Source organism: Anser cygnoides, chromosome 13 (assembly GCF_040182565.1).
Source record: "Anser cygnoides isolate HZ-2024a breed goose chromosome 13, Taihu_goose_T2T_genome, whole genome shotgun sequence".
Classification (NCBI taxonomy): domain Eukaryota; kingdom Metazoa; phylum Chordata; class Aves; order Anseriformes; family Anatidae; genus Anser; species Anser cygnoides.
In genome coordinates, this window is record NC_089885.1 from 15421337 (window position 1) to 15442882 (window position 21546).

Here is a 21546-nt window from a genome sequence, read left to right on the forward strand (position 1 = left end):
GTACTCAGCTCCTTAGCAAGTCCAGCCCTGACTTCAAGCAACCAGTGCTCAAGCCCTGAGTGCACCCATTGTTTCCTCCTGCCGGGCCCCAGGGGCAATATTCACGCCAGCTTGCTAAGCCCTCTGCCATCCTGCGTCCGGCACGGATGTGGGAAGCTGCCAGTTCTGGCTGCCTGCCATTTGTCATGTAGCGCGTGATGCGGTGGTTATTACCTGGGCTTTGCTCCTTGCATTAGGAACATTTTTTAGTGCAGACAATAACAGTCGTATTGACTAGGGCAGGTCTAGAGCTGTAGAAGAATTTCCTGTCGTCCTGTTTCCGATTGTTAAAGAAGGAAAAGAAAGACAGAATAGAGCAATAAAGAGCCCGTGAATGTGTACGGGTGTCCTGGGTGCCGTTACGGCCGGGTGAGTCAGACCTGGCTGCGAAGGGCAGCGTGAGGAGCCCTGCCCAGCAGCTTTGTGCCTGCCCGTGCCTGGGGCAGCAGCTGCTCTTGCTCTCCAGTGCGTGTCCTGCGGCTGCTGGAGACAGATGCCAGAGGAGTCCAAACCCCTCCAAGCTGCCTTCTTCGGAGCCGTGATAGCAGAAGAGTGGTGCAGTGGTTAAATGTATCGACAGCGCATGCTTATGGCATACAAATAGTATTTTATAATGAACTACAGGGTTAACAAGGAAATAGGGGGGTAGGTGAAGGTCCTCTTTCAGCTAGGGAAAGAGGACCTGGTCTGGGGAGCCCAAACATACGTTGTCCCTGGGAGCAGGGAGGTTTCTGGCTCTGGGATGGGGTCTCTGCAGAATGAAGCTGAGGCGTATGATGGGGACAGACGCAGGGAGGCAAAACGTGCTGTGGAGCTACTTGTCTTCGTGTCTTTGAGTGGGTGGTGACCTGTGCTCCTCTGCCTGCCAGCCCAGTGTGCACCAACTGCCGCTGGTGCAGCTAGCAGACAAGCTTCTTGGTGTCCAGAGCGGTTCGTCTCCCAGGCACGTAGTCACTGCACCAACAGTCTTTAGTAAAACCACTCTTAAAGCTCAGGTCACTTTGTTGGATTTGAGGAATATCTACTTGAACTGAAGCAATCGGTGAAGCTCTTGATTTGTTTTTAACTGTAAAATGTGTCAGCTTTGAATAAATGGCTCAAGGCAAAACAAACCCACTTGTACTCTGCCCAGGGTGAGGTTTGCCTTCATCGTGGTGGCCGCGTGTACGTGTGGAGCTGAGCTGTGATGCTGGGCCAGGGAGGTGAGAAACATTGGCTCGCCCCATGCATTCCCGTGCTGGACCAGGCAGCCCAGCGTGTGCCCCAATCCAGCATTTTATAGTAGCAGAGAAACTGAAGTGATGTGTGCTCCAGCACCGCGCCCAAGGTCACACAGCACAATAAATCAGTGTCTCATCTGGGATGAGAACCCAAGATATTTCTGTACCCCCTCCAGCCATTACCAAGTCCTCTGCTATCACAGCCAGACTACACAACTTTGTATGCCTGTAGCACCCTTTTGAAGTTAAGCTGTGGATAAATAGGCAGACAGCAACACTTTCTGGGCAATTTTCTTTTTTTTTATTTTGCTCAAGTACTTGAAAGTAACAGAATCAAAGTGTAAGAGCATTGGCTTTCAGATCTTGGTGCAGGTTGTTCTGCATGTAAGGCTCAGAGCACCTTTCTCTAAAGCTGCTGTAAAGGAGACTACCGAAACCCAGACCTCCTGCACAGCCACCCGGCACTGCGCTTCGCACCACCGGGTAGCTGCTCTGATGTAGAGAAAGAGCTAATGTTTTGCCCATAGATTTCCAATTAATTGGCTTCTTCTCCTTTAAAAAAAAATCCCTTTTTTTGAGGTCTGCCTTTTACTCGTTTATTCTCTGTAAGTGTTAAGCTGCTCATATTTTGGTGCATTGTGTTATGTGCTGAGAATTTTTATCAGCCGCCCTAGTGCTAGAATGTGGTGGAAATACCAATGTGTCTGAGGAGCTGAGGTTATACACACAGATGTACAAAGCATCAAAATGAACTGTTTTCAGACGGACGGGAAGCAGAGCAAGGCTGAGTCCGCACCTTCCCAGGGCTCAATCTATCAAACCGACACCAACTGGGTGCGTTCTTGTGTTGTTAATAGCATTAATTCTTCAACACTGCTTTGCTGCTTTACGCGTATATAGATTACGACAGGAAGGAGCTGCATCTTTGCCTGTGAGAAGCTTGTGCTTTATGAGGGCTATCTGCAATTACAAGTTCTTATCGAGTGAAGGGAAAGCCGAAGTCGTAAGCTGAGATTGAAAAGGAGCCAGCAGTGCGCGATGTTCGGTGGCAGCCACGGTCTAGTGCTCAGCAAAGGCTTGGGAAGTTGAAACTCCTGGATTTGATTTTCAGCGTTGCACTTGGTCGAGCCCCTCTGTTTCTCTGGGTCTGCCTGTCCACCCATGCTGGGGCACAGCACCTCCCAGGCCAGCAGGGGATGGGGCAGTACTTTGGGGACAGCTGGCCACGTGGGGCGTGAGGCTTTGCATCTCCTGCTGCCGAGGGCCATGCTTGGCTGCTCTCAGACCAGGGCAGGAGAGGTCCTTGGAAAGAGAGAAATACTATTCCATATTTCAGCCCTATAAAGTGGTGCTGGGACAGCCCTAAGTCGAGAGAAGGGATCTTTATTACTCTCATATGAATAAAGACCCAGCGCTGGAATGACACATTTAATCTTCAGCGGAGTGGGCAGTCTTGTAGATTTATAAAGGCTCTGTTGTGTGGGAGGCCAGCGGGGATTAAGCAAAAAGTTAAAACACACAAACACACACAAGAAAGCAAGCACCCCCTTCCCTCCGCTCGCTTCCCCCTCTCCAACAAGCCAAGCTTAAATGTCATGTCAAACTGCACTTAAAGCACAGTGGGTTTTAGCGTCGGTTACTAAAACCAGAAACTGCTGACAGCGCGCAGCCCGACATGTGGCACAAACCCGTTTTAATTTATCTGCCGCCGTAACTCGCTTCCCCCAGGTTTCAGGTCTGGCAGCGGCAGCAGATGACACACAACCTGTTGGAAATTGAACTCCAGTCTTCAGAGCAGCAAAGAAATGGCAGTAAAAATCCCTCTTCCCAGCACTGCTTTAAACATGATGGCTATTTGCTGTAAAATGGCGAATGTTTAGGCAGGAGCCGTGGGCAATGCCGGGAGCGGTGGCGGCACCGGGACACGTGGGGCTGGGGGCCGCGCTCGCCCGCTTCATACAGCCTTGTGTTTTCTCCACGCAGATCAGAGCGAAGGATTTCATTGCAGGGAAGAGTGCCGCATCCTGGGCCACTCGGACCGGTGCTGGATGCCCCGCAGCGCCGTCCCCAGCCGCGCCAAGTCCCCCGAGCACGGCAGGAACGTCATCGCCCTCTCCATAGAGGCGACGGCGGTGGACGCGGAGCCTTACGCAGACTGTAGCGCCAAAAGGACCTTCGCCACCTTCGGCAAGGAGGGCGGCGAGCCGCCGGCCGAGGAGCGGGCCGGCAACCCCAAAGGCAAAAGAACGGTGGAGCCGGCCGCCGGCAGCCCCAAGGTGAGCGGCGCCGTCCGCGAGGCGGGCAACGGCTGCGAGGCCGCCAGCCCCGTCACCTCGCCCCTGCACCTGAAGAGCCCCGCGGCCTACGGCGGCCTGCCCTGCCCCGCCGGCCGCGGGCAACAGCCCCCGGCGAACACTGGCCCTGCCCGGCCCGCGGAGGCAGAGCCCAGGGGGGCGGACAGCGAGGGCGGCCTGCAGGAGGGCAACCCGCTGCTGCAGGACCGCAGGGAGAAGGACTCGCCGGCGGCCAGGAGACTGAGGGACATCGTCCTCTGAGCAGCGCCCGGCTGCCGGAGGGGCCAGGCAGCATGCCCGGCGTGGGTTGTTTTTATCGCTTACCAATGGTTCACAGATCGCTGTATTTAAAAGCTTTCCCTAAATGTATTGTTTATAAATGAAGCTGTTGTTAATGTGACAATCCCACTTGTTTCAACGGGCGGCAGGGGTGTTCAGCAGGGCGAAGTAGCGCGTTTTCCTTTCGCCGGGAGGTGGCAGAGGGCAGGGGCAGAGGTGAGGCCCAGCCCGCCAGCGGCAATGCTAGGTGCCGCGTCTCTTGGATTTATATATTTTTGTACCTCAGAACTAACACAAATCTCCGTTCTGCTTAAGAACCGAATTCCAAATTCTTTATTCGGTCACCTTTTTGCAGTCTAGGCAAAGCAATGGCCATTTCTCGCATACAACTTGAAAATTACAGGTCAGTGAGTTTTAATATTCACCCCACACAAGGCTGCTTCTATCTGAAGATGTTGCTATTTTGCTATGGACACCCCTGCATTTATGAATCCTTTTGCTGTCACATGCTTATCTGTACTATTATCGTATTTGATATTGCAAATTACTGTATGTCTAGTGATGGCAAAAGGCTTTCAAGTTTTTAAAAAACAAGCAAACAATCACAATCATCATACTGAAACCTTGGGGAACCTGCAGTTTCCAGACCCAGTGGAGCAAGTGCTTTTTCCAGTCCCCGCCATCCATCCCCTGCAGCCTCCACCTGCTCTCTCAGGGCAGGGTGTTACAGGAAGGCATTCAGGGGAAAATTCTGCCTGAATTGCAACCGTCAGATGCACTGTGCTGAACTTTTTCCCTTATCCGTTTCTTTTGCATAACTTCCAGGCAATGCATGGAAAGTTTTTTTTCCAGAAGTTTCTTTATTTTAGTTCCCAGATTTAGACATGCCCTGTCTCTAGTCATTTCAAAGTCAAAGCGATGGAATTATTTAAGAGATCTAAATTACCTTCTCAATTAGACACACACTTCCAAGTCAGCATTTCCCAGTTGTGATTATGCTAAGTGTGTGTGTGTATGTATGTCATCATGGCATGGATTTTAGACTGTTCTGATTTCTTTTTATCCCTGCGTCATGAATAAGTATGGAGTGAGCAATAGCAATGTTAATTTAGGGGCAGACAGGTGATATGTAACAACGCTACTAATTCAATTAATGTGCCTTCTTAATGGAGAAAAAATTAAAGCAATTCATTATTTTTTCTCATAATTAAGGACTTTTTTTGTGTGGGTACAAATTTACTCATATAAAATTGATTTAAAAATTGAGCTACTTTAATAGCCATTTTGTAGAAGGGAGAGAGAGGAAGGGTTTCACAGCTCTCTGCTCTCTTGCAGTGATAATTCCTCAGTGAGGTATGAGTAAGGTAGGAGGATTTCAGTTAGTGTATTATAGTTATTAACCCTTCACTTGACAGATTTTCCTACCCTAAATAATGTTTCATAGAATTTAAAATTGATTATGGGAGGGAAAATATATAGCTCTTGCCAATGTTTGCTGTACCAGCAAGTTGAAATTAGTGGTTTCTAGAGAAATAGTCTTTCTAGGTCTACATATCATGATAAAATATTTGTTACGTTGATTTATTTAAATTAAAAACGTCAACAAGAAAACAAGCTCCAGTCATTATTGTCCTCAAAATAAAATAAGCTCAAGTAATTTGTTTCTTCAGGGTGAATTGATACTGCCTGAAGTTTTAGCAATCCTGAGATAGGTCCGCAGTCAGTGTATTCCCCATGCCACTCGATAGGGCCAGGAATTTGGTAGGAACCAACAAAAAAAGGTCATCTAATGAAATTTGTGATGCTTCCCTCTCGTGTTATTACTACCTCATTCAGATCAAATCCTGTGCATTAATGTGATGTCATGTATCCCTCCTAAAAGTGAACCAGGGATTTTCCTCTCTGTTCTGGAGTTTGAGCCCATTTTTAAGGGATATGTTATTTTGCTGTTTCCTGCCTGCGTACTGTACTGCTGTCTTTTTTTTTTAATTATTATTATTATTTTTTACAAATGTGTGTATTATTGTAACACAAGCGGCAGAAGAAATGGGCTAGCTTGGGGCTGTTAAAGGAACTGGATTTTCTGTAACTGTTAGGCTGGGTTTATTCTGATATTACCTGTTTTTGTCAGCTCTGCTGGACTTTCTTTGGGGAAAATCCATGTATGGTTTTGCTGAGCAAAAGCACCTACTCGATCCCCATCTGTCCCTTCTGTAGAAACCGTCCCCCACCTTCAGTCACTGTCCCCCCAGTCACCCTACGGGGCCACGGAGAGACCCCACACCTCCATCTGGGAGCAGGACAGGACCGGTGCCCCCAGCTAGCCCCAGCCCCCATCACAGGCACAGGGACAGGGAGCGCGGTCCCCTCCGCCCCATTCGCCCCATCACTCTCACCACCTGCCTCCAGCTCCTGAAAAGCGCTGGCCGTTAATTTGTGCTGAGCCTTGCCCTCTGCCTGCGGAGCTGCCACCACCAGCCCAGCGATTTTGGATGAAAAATAGATGCTAACTGAAAAGGAAGAAAGAAAGAAAAAAAAAAAACAGAAACATTTCTCTAATTTACCCAGAGGAAACGTTCCTTGCCACTCTGAATAAAAGCACAGCCGAGAAGGGATGCGAAATAATTCTGTATTAAAAGGGGGCATTAAAGAGGTCAGTAAGCCCTTATGCCTCCAAGAAAATCGTTTAAACAACAGTTTTGCCTGGGCTGACCCATGCCGCAGCTGGGGACACCAAGCGAGGGGCCCTTCCCTGACACGTCCTTGCTGCGCAGGACGAGGCACCTCCGCTCCACCTCCCCTTCCCTCTGCTGAATATTTTGCTATTTCTGTCACTGTTCCTCTGTGTCACTTGAGATGAGCTCAGGGCTGCTGGGCAAATCACAGCCTATCTTGTTTTTTTAATAGTTGCATCAAAACTGGCCATACAAAAAACATAAAGGCTGCAGGGTGGGCGATTTTTTGGGGGAGGTTCCAGACCTAATTAGCGCTTCTTTAATAACTTCAACCCGTCCTCAGATTTGGTTTAGGAAAATGCGCTTGGATCTGTTGGTTTCCTTCAGGCGAACTTGCTCTGCTCCCCTGTTTCTTCAGGGGAGCAGCACCCGTTTATCATTCTCTGCCGAGCATGACGAGGACCCGGTCTGGAGCAGCCCATGCGATGTCCCCATGGCCCCTCACGTCACCCCCTGATGGCCTGAGCGTCCCTTCCCTGCAAGGGCACCCAGCTTCCCTGTATGGAGGAGCAGCAGGGGGCTGGGGGGGGGGGGTTATGGCTGAAAAAACAATCCCTGAGTGCCTGGCACGTTGTCCCGACGAGGCTGTTGCCGTTCCCTGTTTGTCGTGAAGCTGGAGGTGGCCTGTGGATCACATGTCGTGCAGAAGTGAATTTTTTTTTTTTCCTTTTTTTCGAATAGGAAACAAGTTGCTTTTGTAAAGAACACGATGTCTGATTAATATGTTGAAATTATTCTTGGGGAAAAAAGAAAATCTAATTATGAATGGAAACACATTTGTCTGTCATTGGGGAGAATTGATGATCTTGTTGCTACTGCTGCTTCCGCAGCTATAGGTAATCCTTTACCCAACCTAGGAGCTGCGCTTACCTTGGGAGAGAAGCCCGGCCGACTCCACTGCAAGCACTGCTGAGATGGATCCTCTATCAGCGTCGGCTGACGTTCAGCTGATCTAAGCTGGGATATAATCTTTAAACGCAAAGAGCTGACCTAACGCAAACTGCTTTTCAGCAACCAGTACCTCCTTGCACTATTCCAACGTGAGGGAAACGAGTTGCAGGCGTCGCGCCTGAGCAGGAGGAGCAGCCGGCGGCACCGTCGCTGCGCGCCTGCCCGCAGACGGCAGGGCTGCAGTGGGACTTGGTGCGGTACGTCTCGTCATGGTGTCTCCGTTGCTGATTATATGAAGAATAAATTGTTGTATATGCTGATACGTATGTTATGTACATTTTTCACAGTGATTGACTCATTGTAAACAGCAAAATGGAAAAAAAAAAAAAGAATCACCATTCCGTCTATTTTATGAAGATGATAAAGCAGCTTTATTAAATTATTACGATTCTGTTTCAAAATGGTGTACCTGCCACATTGTTTTTTTTTTTTTAATCTGATGAGAACTTTGTTTTCCACCTAAATGTGACTTTCTTTTCTCTGCTTTGAGCATCTAATGCATTTTAGTATTAAAGCAATTATTGAATAAAACGGAAAGTAAGTGTTTGGTTAAATACGCCTAAGTGGGTTTGCTTTGATGGGCCGAAGGTGCTGGTCTTGCAGAAGTCAGAGCAAGCCCAGATCGCTGCGTGGTCTGAGGGTGCTACCACAGCCCCTTCCCCGTGTGCTCCTCTCAGGGCTGTCTGGTGTTCGCATCCGAGAGGGTGCAAACCGCGGGCAGAGCTTTCCTGACCCCTAGGAGGGGTTGTCCCCGCTGTCCCCAGGGGTGCCCGGGGTGGGCAGGCCCTGAGCTCCATGCAGCTCCTGCCGTGGCAGAGCCTCTGCTCTCCCCTGGCCGCTTTCCATGGAGCCAGGCAGAGGGGCAGGCACGGGTAGGAAACGCCGCCAACACGCGCTTATTTTTTTTTCCACTGAGGCACAGTAGAGAGGAAAAAGAGTTATTTTCCCTGGATTTCAGGAGGGCACTTTGGAGCCTCTGGGGAGACGGTGAGGAGCATCCACTTGCTCTGAATTAATGGCCTATTAATAGACCGCTCTTCCACGAGTGTCTGAGTGCTTTGCGGATAGCAGGGGTGAGTGCCCTCCCCTAAGGGCCTCTGCTCGGTGCCTCGGCCAAGGAGACGTGAAGGTGGCACTGGGACGGAAGCAGTGGGCTGGGAGGGAGCCCCTGCAGGGCGTGGGGCTGCTCCGCGCACAGGTGGGAAGCCGGAGCACATTCAAATGACAATAAAAGTAAAGGGTTAAAAATCGATGTATCCGGACAGCTTTACCTTGGAAGGCACAGCAGAGGCAACAGGGTGTAACGACAGCAGCCACCTGGGGCTGGTTGCGCCCTTGTCAGTGAGTCGTTGGGCAGGTGGGTGAGCGGAGGCACTGAGGAGATAAAGGCAGGCTCTGCAGGCACGGCTGTTCCTGGCTTGCGGTCTCTGGGCTGTTGTAGGAGGTGAAGAAAGGCTCCTGTGATGGGAAGACCCAGCACTGGTGCTGTGCCGGCACTGTGGGCTCATCTTGCAGGTAGGAGCCAAGGCCTCTGGGGGAACAGCCCTCGGGAGCTGCCTTTGAGCAGCACTGGGAGGCTGGGGACGTTCCCCTCGAAGCATCCTGGACCAGCCCTTGCCCAACTCCCTGGCACAAGCTGCTGGGCCCCCGTGGGCACTGGATTTGGCTGTGATTTTAATCAACCTCCTCTAAGGGCACTCAGCTCTCTGCACAGGGCTCCTGCTGGCAGCGAGCTGGGGGCTCCGAGATGTCAGGTCGGTGACACGTCCCCGCTGTGCTCCCCGGCCAGCTGTCGCCGTCCTCTGTCCCCGCTGGCGTACCTCAAAGAGCGGCAGCGCCTCATCTGCTGAGACAGCAGCCAGTAACGGCTGCGCCCGAGTCTGCATAAATAACAGTGCCAGGAAAGGGCCGAGGTGGACAGTGGGAAGCAGGGTGATTTAGAGTCCTCTGCAGAGGGAAGGAAAAAAAAGGATTCTTCTTTTGAGTGTGCCTGTCTGGAAACGCTGCCCGCGTGCAAGGGTGTGCTCAGTTTTATGGCTCGGATGGCTTCCTTGCACAGAAGGAGAGTGGGGCAGATCCTGAGCCCCTGGGGCTGTGCTGGCTTTCGGCAGGCGGGTCTCTGCCTGGTGCTGCTGGGCTGGCAGCTTTGGGCTGTGCCACACACAGCTGGGACCTGCCAGCGCTCGGTACCGGGAGCTTGCTGCATTCCTCTCCTCGCAGCCCAGCTATGCGGGAACTTCGGGCTGGGGCTGCTGGCTCCCAGCTCCCCAGGGAGCTGCCACCCTCCTGGGGGTCGGGGGACCCCCCTGTGGTCCCCTGGGCTCCCCAGCATCCCTGGGAAAAGCTCCCTGGGGCACTGGCGATGCATCAGCAGCTGAGTTTGCCCCTGCCCCCTGTGGGACAGAGCTCCTACAGGTGCTGTGCTGCACCCACGATGGGAGCCCCACGCTGCTGTGCGCCCCGGGATGGGGGAGCTGAGCTGTGAGGGGCTCGGCCACAGGGACCGGCTCAGTGAAGCTGGGGAGAGAATAAATTAGCACGCAAAGCAGGCAGCCCTCAACGGCCAAGGTTCAGAGCTGGTTCATAGACACAGATCTCATTTCTGTTTCTTCTGGACATTATTTTATATTATATTTGATGTTAAACTGGAATATCTAAATAGAGCCAAATTGGATTAACAAGCAATGAATTATCATACACTCCGACTACTAAGCCCACAAAGACAAGAACAAATAAATTGGAAGGATCAAAGCTCTGAAAGCATAGAGCATCTATGTACATTGCTGCTTGAAGCACGGCTCCACAAAGGCAGAGTGCTGTGGGAAGGGGAGAGCAAAGGCCCCATCCCGTTTTTCTGTTGCTCCCCGAACGCAGTTGCCCCTCACATGGGGCGTGGGTGCCTCTGCCTTGCTCCCTGGGTGCGAGGGGGTGACAACGCACCCAGCGGGTGTCCAGCTGCACCCAGTGCGGCAGGATGGGGACAGGGAATCGGGTGTCGCTCCCACGGTCGCCCTCGGCTCCTGCAGTTCTGCGGGCCGGACCCTGGCTATGCCCTGGCAGGGAAATGCTTGGGGCTGACTGCTGACCGTTGCTTGCCCTGGGCTGAAACTGGAGTAAAACTTTACCAGCAGCCCCAGCGGGCCTTCCACTTGTTTAACTTGCATCTGGTTTTGTTTTGTTTTGTTGTCCTTTTCTTTCTGAAAATGATGCAACCCGGAATCCCCAAAGAGCCATGGGAGAACAAACACAAGCAGGTGTACAATTACGGAGCTCACCTCTGCGGTGCTACTGCTCCCTCCTTGCTTCCCTGCCTGCTTGTGACTGGTGGGGACAGGCTGGAGGAGGAAGGGTGGCTCTTTGGGGACAAGCTCTGGGTGTCAGGGTGCGTGTCACGCTGCTGGCGGGGGTGAGGGCAGCATCCCTGGGAACCAGTGTGGCAGCAGCTGTGCTGCAGTGTGAGCAGTCATTGCAGCCCGTCGTTTGAAAACACAAAACAAAACTCTAGCGCTGTTGTGGAAAATCCTGCTGTGGCACTTCCCATTAACACGGATAAAAAATGGAGAAATGTGGCAAACGGTATTAACCCCATCACTGATCAAGCTTAAACTTTTCCCAAGAAAAATGGCCTGCAGGTCACTGTTGAATGTGAGTGGGGCTCTGCCTGAGCAGGGTTGGCTCCGTGGGGCCAGCAAAGTGGCTGGGGGCAGCAGGGACGAACACAAGGACGAACCCCTGGTGAAGCTCTGGGAGTCAGCAGAGGGAATTCAGGCTTCCCTTGGAAGCGGGGAGAGGCAGTGTGGGAGCAGAGCAGCAGCCTTGGTGGAGCTGCTCTGTGTTGCCTGGGGGTGATGGATTGTCTTTCAAGGCCAAAATAAAAAAATTATGATAATGAAACCTCTGGGAGAGAAGGATGGTGCAAGGCTTTCCCTTTTCCAGCCCCAAATCTCTGCCTTCCCCCCCCAAGGCAGCTCTCTGGCTGTGCTGGCTGCGGCTGCAGTGCCAGGGCGTTTCTCCATCTTCCACCTCCTGTGCTGGGCCATGCACACGCTGCCCCAGCGCACTGGCCCCGTGACTGCAGTGCTGAAGGCAGCCTGTCTGGTGATGGGCTGTGTGTATGGGGGGGAAAGGTGTGTGTGTGTACGTGGGGGGTGTCCCTGGCCCCACTCTGAGCAGTGCAGAGAAGCCCTCTTGCTGCTCTGCTCCCTCAGTACCCATGCAGGGAGCAGACAGAGGCGGGGTTGTTTTGACTGGAAAAAGGAAAAAATGAGCAAACAACATTCTCCAGGTTCTTTTCTATCTTTTTTTTTTTTAACTTTCCAGATAAGGAAAACCTTTCTTTTCTCTTTTCTTTCTTTTTCTTTTTTTTTTTTTCCTAAACTCCTCTCTCTGTTTCTTCTGCACACAGGCTCAAAGGCTGTTCTTTATCTATTTGATTCTCTGTAAAATTGATCTTATTCTCTTTGGAGGAGTTAGGTTTAAATCACAGGATGAAATCCCGGCCCCAGTGAATCAATATCAAATCTCCTATCAACATCAGCCTGGGGTGGAGTTTTTGGCTGTGGAGCTTTGGCTTCCCAGCTCCCAGTGGGAAATGTCATCTGTTGATGGAGGACATTTTCAGCCTTAGCAAGGAAGCCGTTCCCAAGGTCTCTGTTACAGCACGTCACATCTGCTGTCCTCCTGCCTCAGCCCCAGCTGGGTGCGTTGGCAATCGAGGCAAGGGCTGAAGTCTCCTGCTCTAAACTTTGGCTGAAAGCCTCCGACGCACCTGTGAATTACCTCCCCAGGCCTCATCCCACCTGGGAGCCATCTCTCCTGTGAAGGTGCTCAGGGAGCGAACGTGCAGTGTGCTGCTGGCCAGGGAGGAGCTGGGCTCCGGGAGCTCTGGCCGTTTCTCCTGCCTCTCTGCACCTTCCTTCCTCCATCTACCGGGTCCCCTGAGGTAGACGGTGCAGCAAAGCTGCGTCTTTATCAGAAGATACCGGTAGCGTTCAGCTGCTTTTGAAGTCTCCAAAGAGAGCTGAGATATTTCTTGATCTGCTCTTAAATAAGTCATCGCGACTGCTGTTAACTCGCATTAAGCAGCAGAAGGCATCTCGGCGCGCGGGGCGAGGCGCGCGCATCTCGGGCTGGGAGCGCGGCTGCGCGGGGCGGCGGGGAGCCCTGCTGCGGGGCGCAGCCTCGGGGAGAGGCTTTGGGGCTTTAAATATTTGATGTGCAAAGTTTATTTTAGTCTGAGCCAGGCCGGAATTGCTGTTCCTCCAGAATGTAATTGGTTGGAGGCTGTTTTTTGCGAGGCGAAGGCATCGCTGTGCTGCCCAAGCCGCACGCTAGCAATACATCAGCATGGCGGGGTGTTTTGCTGGAGAGGGAAGCGGTGCCCGGTGGCCGGGAGGTATTCTGTGTTAACAGAAATGTTGACAGGTCAGCCTGTGTTTTTTAAATGCTACTTTTTTGCTTTTGCCTGTTCCCCTTGGACTCTTCCCACCAGCAGCACCTTTAGCATTTATCTCATTCAAGTCCTCTAAGCAAATCTTATCTCTACATTTATTGCATCTTTGGGAATAGTAATTTTCAAGTCAGCTTTCACATTACTCCGTATTTGTTACTACTCCTCTGTCAAGGGAAAACCTGGCTTGTTATTAGTTCTCTGCCTGATACAAAACATTTAATTTGAGCAGAAACCACCAAGAGAGAGATACATATTGCTTTTCATAACCAAAGTGTCAACATCTTGACCAGGCTGTAGCTGAAGTAATCTTTACCATATGGTGGATTTTTATACTTTAACGTCACATCTGCATTCCCGCTGCCTCTCCTTTCATGCTGGAGATGCCGTGCTGGTGATAAAAGGCGTTGTCTGCATGTCCTTCCTCAACACAATCACAAAAGGACCCCTCAGCAGATAAGGAACTAAACCTGAGATACAATAGCTGTGGCTTCCCACTGGCTTTCTGCTCAATAGCTTTCTGCTATGCAGTTAAAAAAAAAAAAAAAAGGGGGTGGGGGGGGAGAAAAAAGCAAAAGAAAAAGAATGGCGATGACAGAGCATGTGTTGCAAAAATAAGCCCCTGTAAATCCCAGGGAGGGAACGGCTGCAGAACATGCTGGGAATGGTGACGAGAAAAAGGGCAGAAACAAGATGAAACTGTTTTTTTCTGGATTCCTGGTAAACGTGGTGCTACAGCTTCAGTGAAGCTCAGGGACCTTCAAAGAATCCAGACTTTTTTTTTTTAGGAAAGAAAAAGGGCGCTGTGTTAGTGCTGGGTTTTATTAGGATGTAATGTGAAAAATGCATCAAACTCAGATGAATTCTGGTCAGGCAGGGCTGTGCGGAATTTCTTGTTTAAATGCTTGCTGGAAGCCGCAGCGCAATCGGCAGGGACCTGTAGCTGCCACCAAGCAGCAGACGGATGCTCGGCACAAACTGCCGAGGAATCGGGGTCAGGGCCGCGCCGACGGCAGTGCAGAATACGGCCTCTGCTCTCCGGGGCCCTGCCCGGGCACTGCTCTGCTGCTGACGCCGGTCCCTTCCACCGCTTGTCCACGTTCCCAGCTGGCCCCCAAGCGATGTCAGGAGCTTCATGCCCCGAGGTGTGCTTTGAGCATCAGCCCTCCTCCTGGCAGCTGGATCTCTTGAGGTGCCCTCCGTGGTGGCGATGGCTGAGCACGTCCATTGCACCGGGGTCACCCAGTCCCAGCTCTCTCCAGGTCCCTGACCTGTCCTCACCTGGCAGGTGAAGGGCACAGACGGGGCTCCTCTTCCCCATCCTGCCTCCGCACCTCAGTTCCACAAAGGGCATTAAGTCTTCTGTTCTCTTAGATTTGTCTGTCCTGTTTTCTACCCCCGGGGTCCCTAGTTGTGTGGCTGCCTTCCCGGCCACCCAGTTACCCGAGGCAAGGAGGCGCGGGTGACAGCGGAGGGAGGAATGCTGCGACAGACCCTGCACAAAGGGCGAGATGAAAGGCACGGCTTGGGCTGCGTGGCTTCTGTTGGGGCCCTGATGTCAGGAAGGCTTTTGTGCATAGGTGCTGCGAAGAGCATCTGCACTGAAGTTGGGGCTTTGACAGGCAGGAGGGACACACCCTGTGACACACAAAGGACGATTATCCCCTTTTCTGATGGAAAACGGGAGGGATAAAGTGGAGAAGTAGCCTGGCCGAGACTGCTAAAACTTCTGGCAGATGGGAAACCTCCTCATCCGACGATTTAACCACCAAGCTGTGCCCAGCCTCAGCCACGCGTCACCCAGGGGTCCAGAGCACCCAAATACCTTCACCCCCGTGCATCCCGGCCAGAGGGTCCCCGGCAGCCTCAGGGAGCGTGTTGTGTTCACTCCGGTGCAAGGCACAAAGGGGTCAGGCTCCATGCTTGGCACATGCCCTAAACTCCTGCCTCAGCGTTTTGCATGCTGCATAGAATTTTATTGTATCGCTTTAATGGGAAGCCGTGCAGCTCTGAACCCCAAATACACAGCTTTGTAGAAGTAGGGGCTGGAAGAATCCGCAGATAATTCAGTCCTGCCTCTCTTAAGTGAAATAGGATGTTAATACAATACAGCGGAGAATCGCTAATACAATCCTATTTTTATACTAGCACTTTCATGTCATATTAGAAGAAGATTCGACTTTTAGATCTTTTTTAGCAATTTAGCACAGTAAGGATTTCATTATACTGACAGAACTATTGACAAAAAGAAACACATTAGAATTGGAAGGATAATGGTCCTTGGTAAGAGGAAATTTTGCAAGGCTTTTCATTTAAAACTGGACTGGACAAAGTAACAGGCAGTGTGCTGTTGGGAATAATCCTGCATTAGCAAAGGGGTGGACTAGATGACCTTTTAAGTCTAGTCACGGACTAATAGAAGTTGAAGATGAAGGAGACTTTTAGGTCACATCAAATGCTTCTTCCAGCCCAGTGCAAGATTATTTCCTGAGACATTTGATGGTGTTTTTTTCCATTTCTAAAAGTTCCAAGTCATGAAGCTCTCTCCAAAGGAGTCTCTCTTCTTCACGCTATTTCACCCAGTGAGAGCGCGCTTAACTTTGCGCGCTATCATTAATTCCCCTGAATTTAAGCCTCTGCGGGATTTAACAACTTTAATTGGATTACTCAGTCTGCAGAGTTAAGCACCTGCATAAGGCTTTGCAAGAGGGAGGTTTAACAGATCTTAGCATTAAGTTCTTCTCACTTTTCCACCTTAATTTTTATTTTGCTTCACAGTGCTCTCACCTTTCCCTTGCCTGGTTCCGCTCACCCGGCCGCCTCTCCTGCTTCCTTCCCCTGACTTGCAGGCAGTTATCGCCTTCGCTGCTGCCTGACGTCTGTGACTCAGACCACGCAAACCTCTTCGCAGCAGACGAACCGCGATTCCTAGCGATGGAAGCCTGCGTCACCACCACCAGCAGCACGTCTTCTGGCACCGGAGCTAAATTGGGTTTGCTCTTGCTGCACAAAACAATTAAAGCGCGTTTTCCTCCCTGCTTGCTTCGCAATAAGAGGATAAGAGAGCACAGAGATCCAGGCCGGGACGCCTGCACCACCCAGCAAGCAATCTGGTAAGGTGGTGAACCTCTCTCTCCGCGGCTTTGCAGCAAGAGCAGGAGAAACTTTCCCGTTCCATCTGCTACCAGCCTTCACGACTAGGTACCCGGTTTCCACACCGAGAGCAGATGTTCCTGCTGGAAATAGGCTTCCCTTCTGAAGTTGGAGCCATCACTTTGCATTAGAGCCTGCAAGCATGCTTTCTGCCTTATAGTGCTTTCCCTACTGACAGGGTGTGAGGCACAAAACATTTTAAATGAAGATCTTTACAATTGTGAACATGCTGCAATAAATATTAATGATCACTTGTTAAGTGGAGAAGCAGCAATTTATATAATGGCTGGGGATGCCTCTCCTTAAGTGACACACGGTTGCTGCATGCTGCCCCACGTTTCCGTAGCTCACCACTGTTTTCTGAGGTGGATGCTGCCAGCGTCCCCCATCCTGGGGCAGGCACTGATGCTCTGAGAGGAGCCATGCCAAGCTCATCACGCTGCCAACTGCAGCGCAAGGGGCTCGCAGCAGGGAGCTTGGAGCCCCAGCTGCTTTGGCCTGTTGGTGTTCATGTGTGTGTCTGTGGGAACCTGAGGAAGGCTTTCTGAGGGGGTGAGCACCTTGTGGGGCTTGTGTGGGGCACACGACGCCTGTCCTGGCTCCGCAGGTTCCCCATCATCTCTGAGATGGTTTGCAGCTCACGTCTTCTCATCCTCTGCTTAATTCCCTGGAAGGGAGCAGTGAGCCCCCTGCTCAGTGCGCTGCCCAAGGTTGTGAGCGAGCACCGGTAGAGCTGTCCTGAGATGGTTAAATAATGGGCATCCCAGAAATGCAAGCTATTACTATTAATTAGCATATTACATCACTGTGATGGAGGTCTGAATGGGCTGATCAAAGCAAATGCTCTATTTGCATTGTTTCCCTGGCAATTGGGCGGTTGTCAATAGAGCTTGACCACGCTGAAGCCCAGCTCCCTGGCTGCCTCTTGCCTCCTGAACAGTGGTGTATTGTCCAGGCATGAGGTGGATTTTCAGTGGAGACAAAAGCAAGACAAGTTCCTTTTTTTAGATTTTAAGCTTGAGTTCATCCAGAGGAGACAATTTACTTCTCTTTGTTGTTTCCAGCATCATTCATCCCTTCTATTTGTGCCCTGTAGAGGCTGAGCCTGGGATATCATCTGAAAGAAGTTTCTCTTTCAGGATCTTTGATGTTAGGTTTGTTATATGTATATTTGAAAAGTACTTCTGTGATGACAAAGCTCAGTACTACTCCTGCTGGGCTGATGTGTGTGTGAACCACGCCAGTGACTGGCAGTGATTAATCCAACTGCACCATGTCCTTTTTCTGCTGAACAACTCCGTGTGGACAAAGCAGCAGTGCGTTGGGCTTATGTTGGTGGTGAAGGGAATTTAATAATTTTCCTAGCCCTTAGGCGTGGAGGAGCATAGTCCTGCCTGTACTGCCGCTTTCCCTGCTGTGGTGCAAGAGGAGGTGCCCACCCGGGCTGTTGGCGATGGGCCCCAGGAGGGGCTTCCAGTTTGAACCCTCGATGCCCAGCAGTGCCAGCCTGGCCACGTGCCCACGAGCTGGGAAATTCATCCCAAGGTTCTGCTGCAGTGCCCGAGATGAGCACGGGCTCTTCCCAGCTGTAAGGATGGGCTGAGTTGGTGCACGTTTCACTGATTTCAGAAAAAAGCCCCGCACCCTGTGAAGGTCATTACCCCAGCTAGGAGGGCTCGGCTGATGGCTGGATCTAAACCCTTGCTTACTCAAAGGCCCGCCTCGCAGCACGCAGCTGGCTCACTTGCAGCCTCCTGCCAGGGCACTGTTGACTCTCAGCTTCCTCTTTGGCACCTTCCCACCTGTGAGGAGGGCATGAGTGTGGCTGTGCCGGGTCAGCGTGGCTCAGGGCTCAGCTCTCTGCTCTGCTTCCAACTCCAGCCGGCAGCAGACGCTGAGGAAAAAAGCCTCAGAAACAAGGGATGTGCCTGCGAGCTCTCTTGTGGCAGAGCTTCCCAGTGTCCGGCGGAGAACAGCTCCCACACTCATACTCCTGGTCTCTTTTGAAGCGGCTTTGTGCTCTTGGCTACCACATCAGGTGGTAATAAGCTGTACCATGTAATTGCATTCGGTGTGGAAAAGAGAGTTTCCTCTTCTTCAGCTTCAATTTACTAGCAAATAACTTCGCATGCCCAAGAGTGGGCTGGGAAGGTGTTCGTGGCACTGGTGGTAACTGACAGGGTTTTCTTCGCCCCTTTTGGCCGCCATCTGCACCCCCATGGGAATGCGCCGTGAGCATGGAGCAGGCTGGGAGGACCCTGCTAGCCTTTGTGTCCCTCTTGGACCACAGCTGAAATCTGGTTTGTTGGCTAAGTGCTAAGTAAATAAAATCCAGATCTGTCACGTTTGTTGCTAATTGGCTTGCAAAGGCTGCTTGTTTGAGTTGTGGAGCTCTCACAGAAACAGGTGACCTCTGACAGTGCTAATGTTTCCTGTGAAATCCCCAAAGTCCACGCGTCCTAAACCTCGTGAGAGCAGTTACTGGCCTAGTCCCTGTGCCATGCCACTCACAGCTCCTCTTCCGTGACGTGTGACAGGAAAGCTGCTTTGGCAGAAGGGGTTAATTAATGAGCAGCAAAGCCCAGAGCCCAGAAACTGAGCGGTTAAGGAAGGTCAAGCAAAGGAAAGCACCGGTCCCTTGGGTGGCTTCTGGGCTGGTGGCTGGGATCTGCTCTGTCACTTGCCAGCCCGGCGGCCAGGCCTGTCCCCAGGCAGCGCGCCCCCGCCAGCGGCAGGCTCTCCTCGCGTGCTGGCACCGGCGTGGTGCCCGGCTGGTTTGTGGGGGGGACTTTGCTGGACCAGCCGCTCGGCCCAGCCCAGCACCCCACAGGCAGGCTGGGGACGGGGACAGGCCGGGCAATGCGGGGGGACGGAACGGCTCCTCCTGCTCCCCCCCACCCTGCAGGGCCCTGCCTGGAGCTCAGCAGGACCCGCGCTGTTTTCCTAGTAGGATGCTTAGCTATTTCTTTCCCATCCGTCTTCGTATCATCTCTTCTTATTATTCCTTTATTTGTATTGATTTTAGTTCACTGGAACCTGAAGCATTCAGTGTGTAAATTGCTGGAGTCCGTCTCTCCCTTCTGCCTTGCCTGTCTGAGTCGGGGTGAAACCCCCAAAACAAGCGGCTGTGGGGCCCGGGGGGGCTGCTCCCCTCCAGCCCTGCTCATCCTCACGAAACACCTCCCGGCTCTGCGGTGGCAGGGTTTTGGGTGACGCATGCTCAGCCCGTGCTATTTTGTGTGCTCTCACTTACCCAGTTAACCATGGTGATTTACATGGCAACCCGATGAGGCCTGGCATTTCAGTGCCTTTATGCATTAAGCAGCATCAGCTCCCATGTAATTTAATTGTCTGTGTTTTAAACATAAATCAGCAAACTGCAGGCTGCAGCAGAGCGAGCTCTCGACGGGCACGGCTGGCTGCTCCTGCTGGTAGCCCCTCCAGCGGGATATGTCCCATCCTGCTGGCACCAGGGGGACACTGAGGCACGGGGTGTTTCACCAGGGTGATCTGGGGGTTCACAGTTTAGGTCACTTCAGTGGGTGATGGCTAGCTCCCACACCCTCAAATAGGTGCCACAGGGACACTGGCCGCAGAATTGCCTAGGAACCCAACGCCTCAAGGGCTCTCCTTTTGTCGAGTTTTGTCTGAAATTGGCCAAAGGGCTCAGCATTTATTAGGCACTGTGACTAATAGTTGTGACTCAACCAGCCTCATTTCCTGAGGAAACTGGGCTAAACCCATGCATGTTGGTGGTTGCATCAGGCCTTCCCAGAGAAGCTGTCTGCGCTGTTCTCACTTACGAGCAGCTCCCGCTCCTTGGAAGTGCTTTGATCAAGCAGAGCCAAGTGTCTGGGCGGACGCTGAAAGAGGGTTTGGATTTTGCTCCCATTTCTTTGTGTAGCAGCTCTCTGGTTTGAATAGGGTTAGCGGGCTCGCAAATGCCGGCGGCTTAACGAGGAGGCGCTGGGATGCGGTGCAGAGGACGACACAGAGCACACAGTGTGGGAACGGGAAAAAACTGGTACGTGCTCGTCGGAGGGGCTTGGCTGGGGGAGAGGCCCCATGCCTTGCTCCCCTTCCCTGCTCTGCGCACAGCCTTGCTGACACAGGGGAATTTCCGCAGACAAATTCCCACCACCACAGCTGTGTCACGGCTAGCCGTGGCGGGAAGCGCCTGCCAAAATCCCGGAGGAGACTTGGCCTCGCTGTCCTCCCCACCCCAGCAGGCAGCCTCTGCTGGGCCCAAGACCACCAGCTCCTGCCGTGGCCACAGACAGGGACGAGCCGCAGCTCCCCGGGCTCCAACTAGCCGCCGCTGCCCGGCCAAGGCAGAAAAGCCACGTGTCTCCCTGAGCTCCGGCTCCCAGCCAGCAGCCTCCCAGCACTGCAGCTTGGAGCTGCTTGTGGGACCACCCTGTGCAGCCCTGCACCTCTCTCCTGCTACCCACAGCCCTGCACCAGCTGCCTGCAGCCCTCGGAGCAGCACGAGTTGGTGCAGCGTGTTTGGGTGGGTGTTCATCTCTGCTGGACGTTTTGCCCTTTTCTTGCACTCTCCTGCAAAGCATTTTGCAGGCTCCAAGGCTCTTCAGAGTGTACAAATCTTCCCATGCAGCGTAAAGTGAGGACCAGAGGGAGGTGAAAAAAATAACTTAGGTAAAAAATAACCTTACACTGGCAGGTCTTACCAGATCTGTGCTGTGGAACTGGTACGTGTTATACTCGGTTGGAGCTACAGCAATAAGTAGCTTCCTTATACCAGCTTTCTGTAAGCCTTTTTATATGCAAGTGCTCCTTGTAGTGCAAAGCAGCTTCCCAGCAGCAGTTATCTCCTACGGCAATACTACATCTACACAGGCTTTCTGGGGTGGGAAGGGGGCGCGTTGCGATGGCAGCCGCAGCCTGGGCAGGAGCAGCAGCGGCAAGTGCAGCCTCGGTGAGGAGCCCGGCTCTGCGGGCTGCAGGAGCCCTGCGCCTGGGCTTGGTGGGAGAACTGTGTGGAGCTGATTAACATAGTTAATTTGGCTCTGTGATTTTAGCCTGCGGGGGGTTGGTATTTCTGGATGCATCAGGTGAGGCGCAGTGAATGAGCCTGTGACCTGCAGGCATTCGCATAAACAAGTTAGTGGGCTGGGGCCAGGAGGGCTGAAGGTAGCTGGGAGCAATTTATTCCCTTAGCATTCATAGTCTGCAGACTTGAATGGATAGTTATTTATTTTAGTGTGCTGTTTTTATGCCCACGGAGAGACTGTCTTCTGTCCTGAGCATAGATCGGTGCGGGAGCACGTGGCTTGTGCCGGGCAGAGCGAGCTGAGCCGGCGGTGGGGGGGTTGGAGATGTGGGTGTGCCACCCACCGCCACTTCCCGAGTGACATCTCCACTCGCGGGGAGGGGGGAGCAGGAGGGTGCTGCCTGTGCTTTGTACA

At 52.3% G+C, this 21546-nt stretch overlaps 1 protein-coding gene across 8 annotated transcripts in view; it reads left to right on the forward strand.

Moving 5' to 3' along the window:
• The window catches only part of PCDH19 (protocadherin 19), a 175970-nt gene that overhangs the window by 49482 nt on the left and 104942 nt on the right, over positions 1-21546 (forward strand). For 2 of the 8 annotated variants that reach the window (XM_048077341.2, XM_048077347.2), the window contains exon 5: positions 3243-8049. The exons of the other annotated variants lie outside the window; for them this stretch is intronic. In XM_048077341.2, coding sequence (XP_047933298.2) covers positions 3243-3814 — 572 coding nt within the window. In that variant the 3' untranslated portion in view covers positions 3815-8049. Of the gene's footprint in view, positions 1-3242; positions 8050-21546 lie in introns of those variants that run through there. 8 annotated transcript variants of the gene reach the window in all.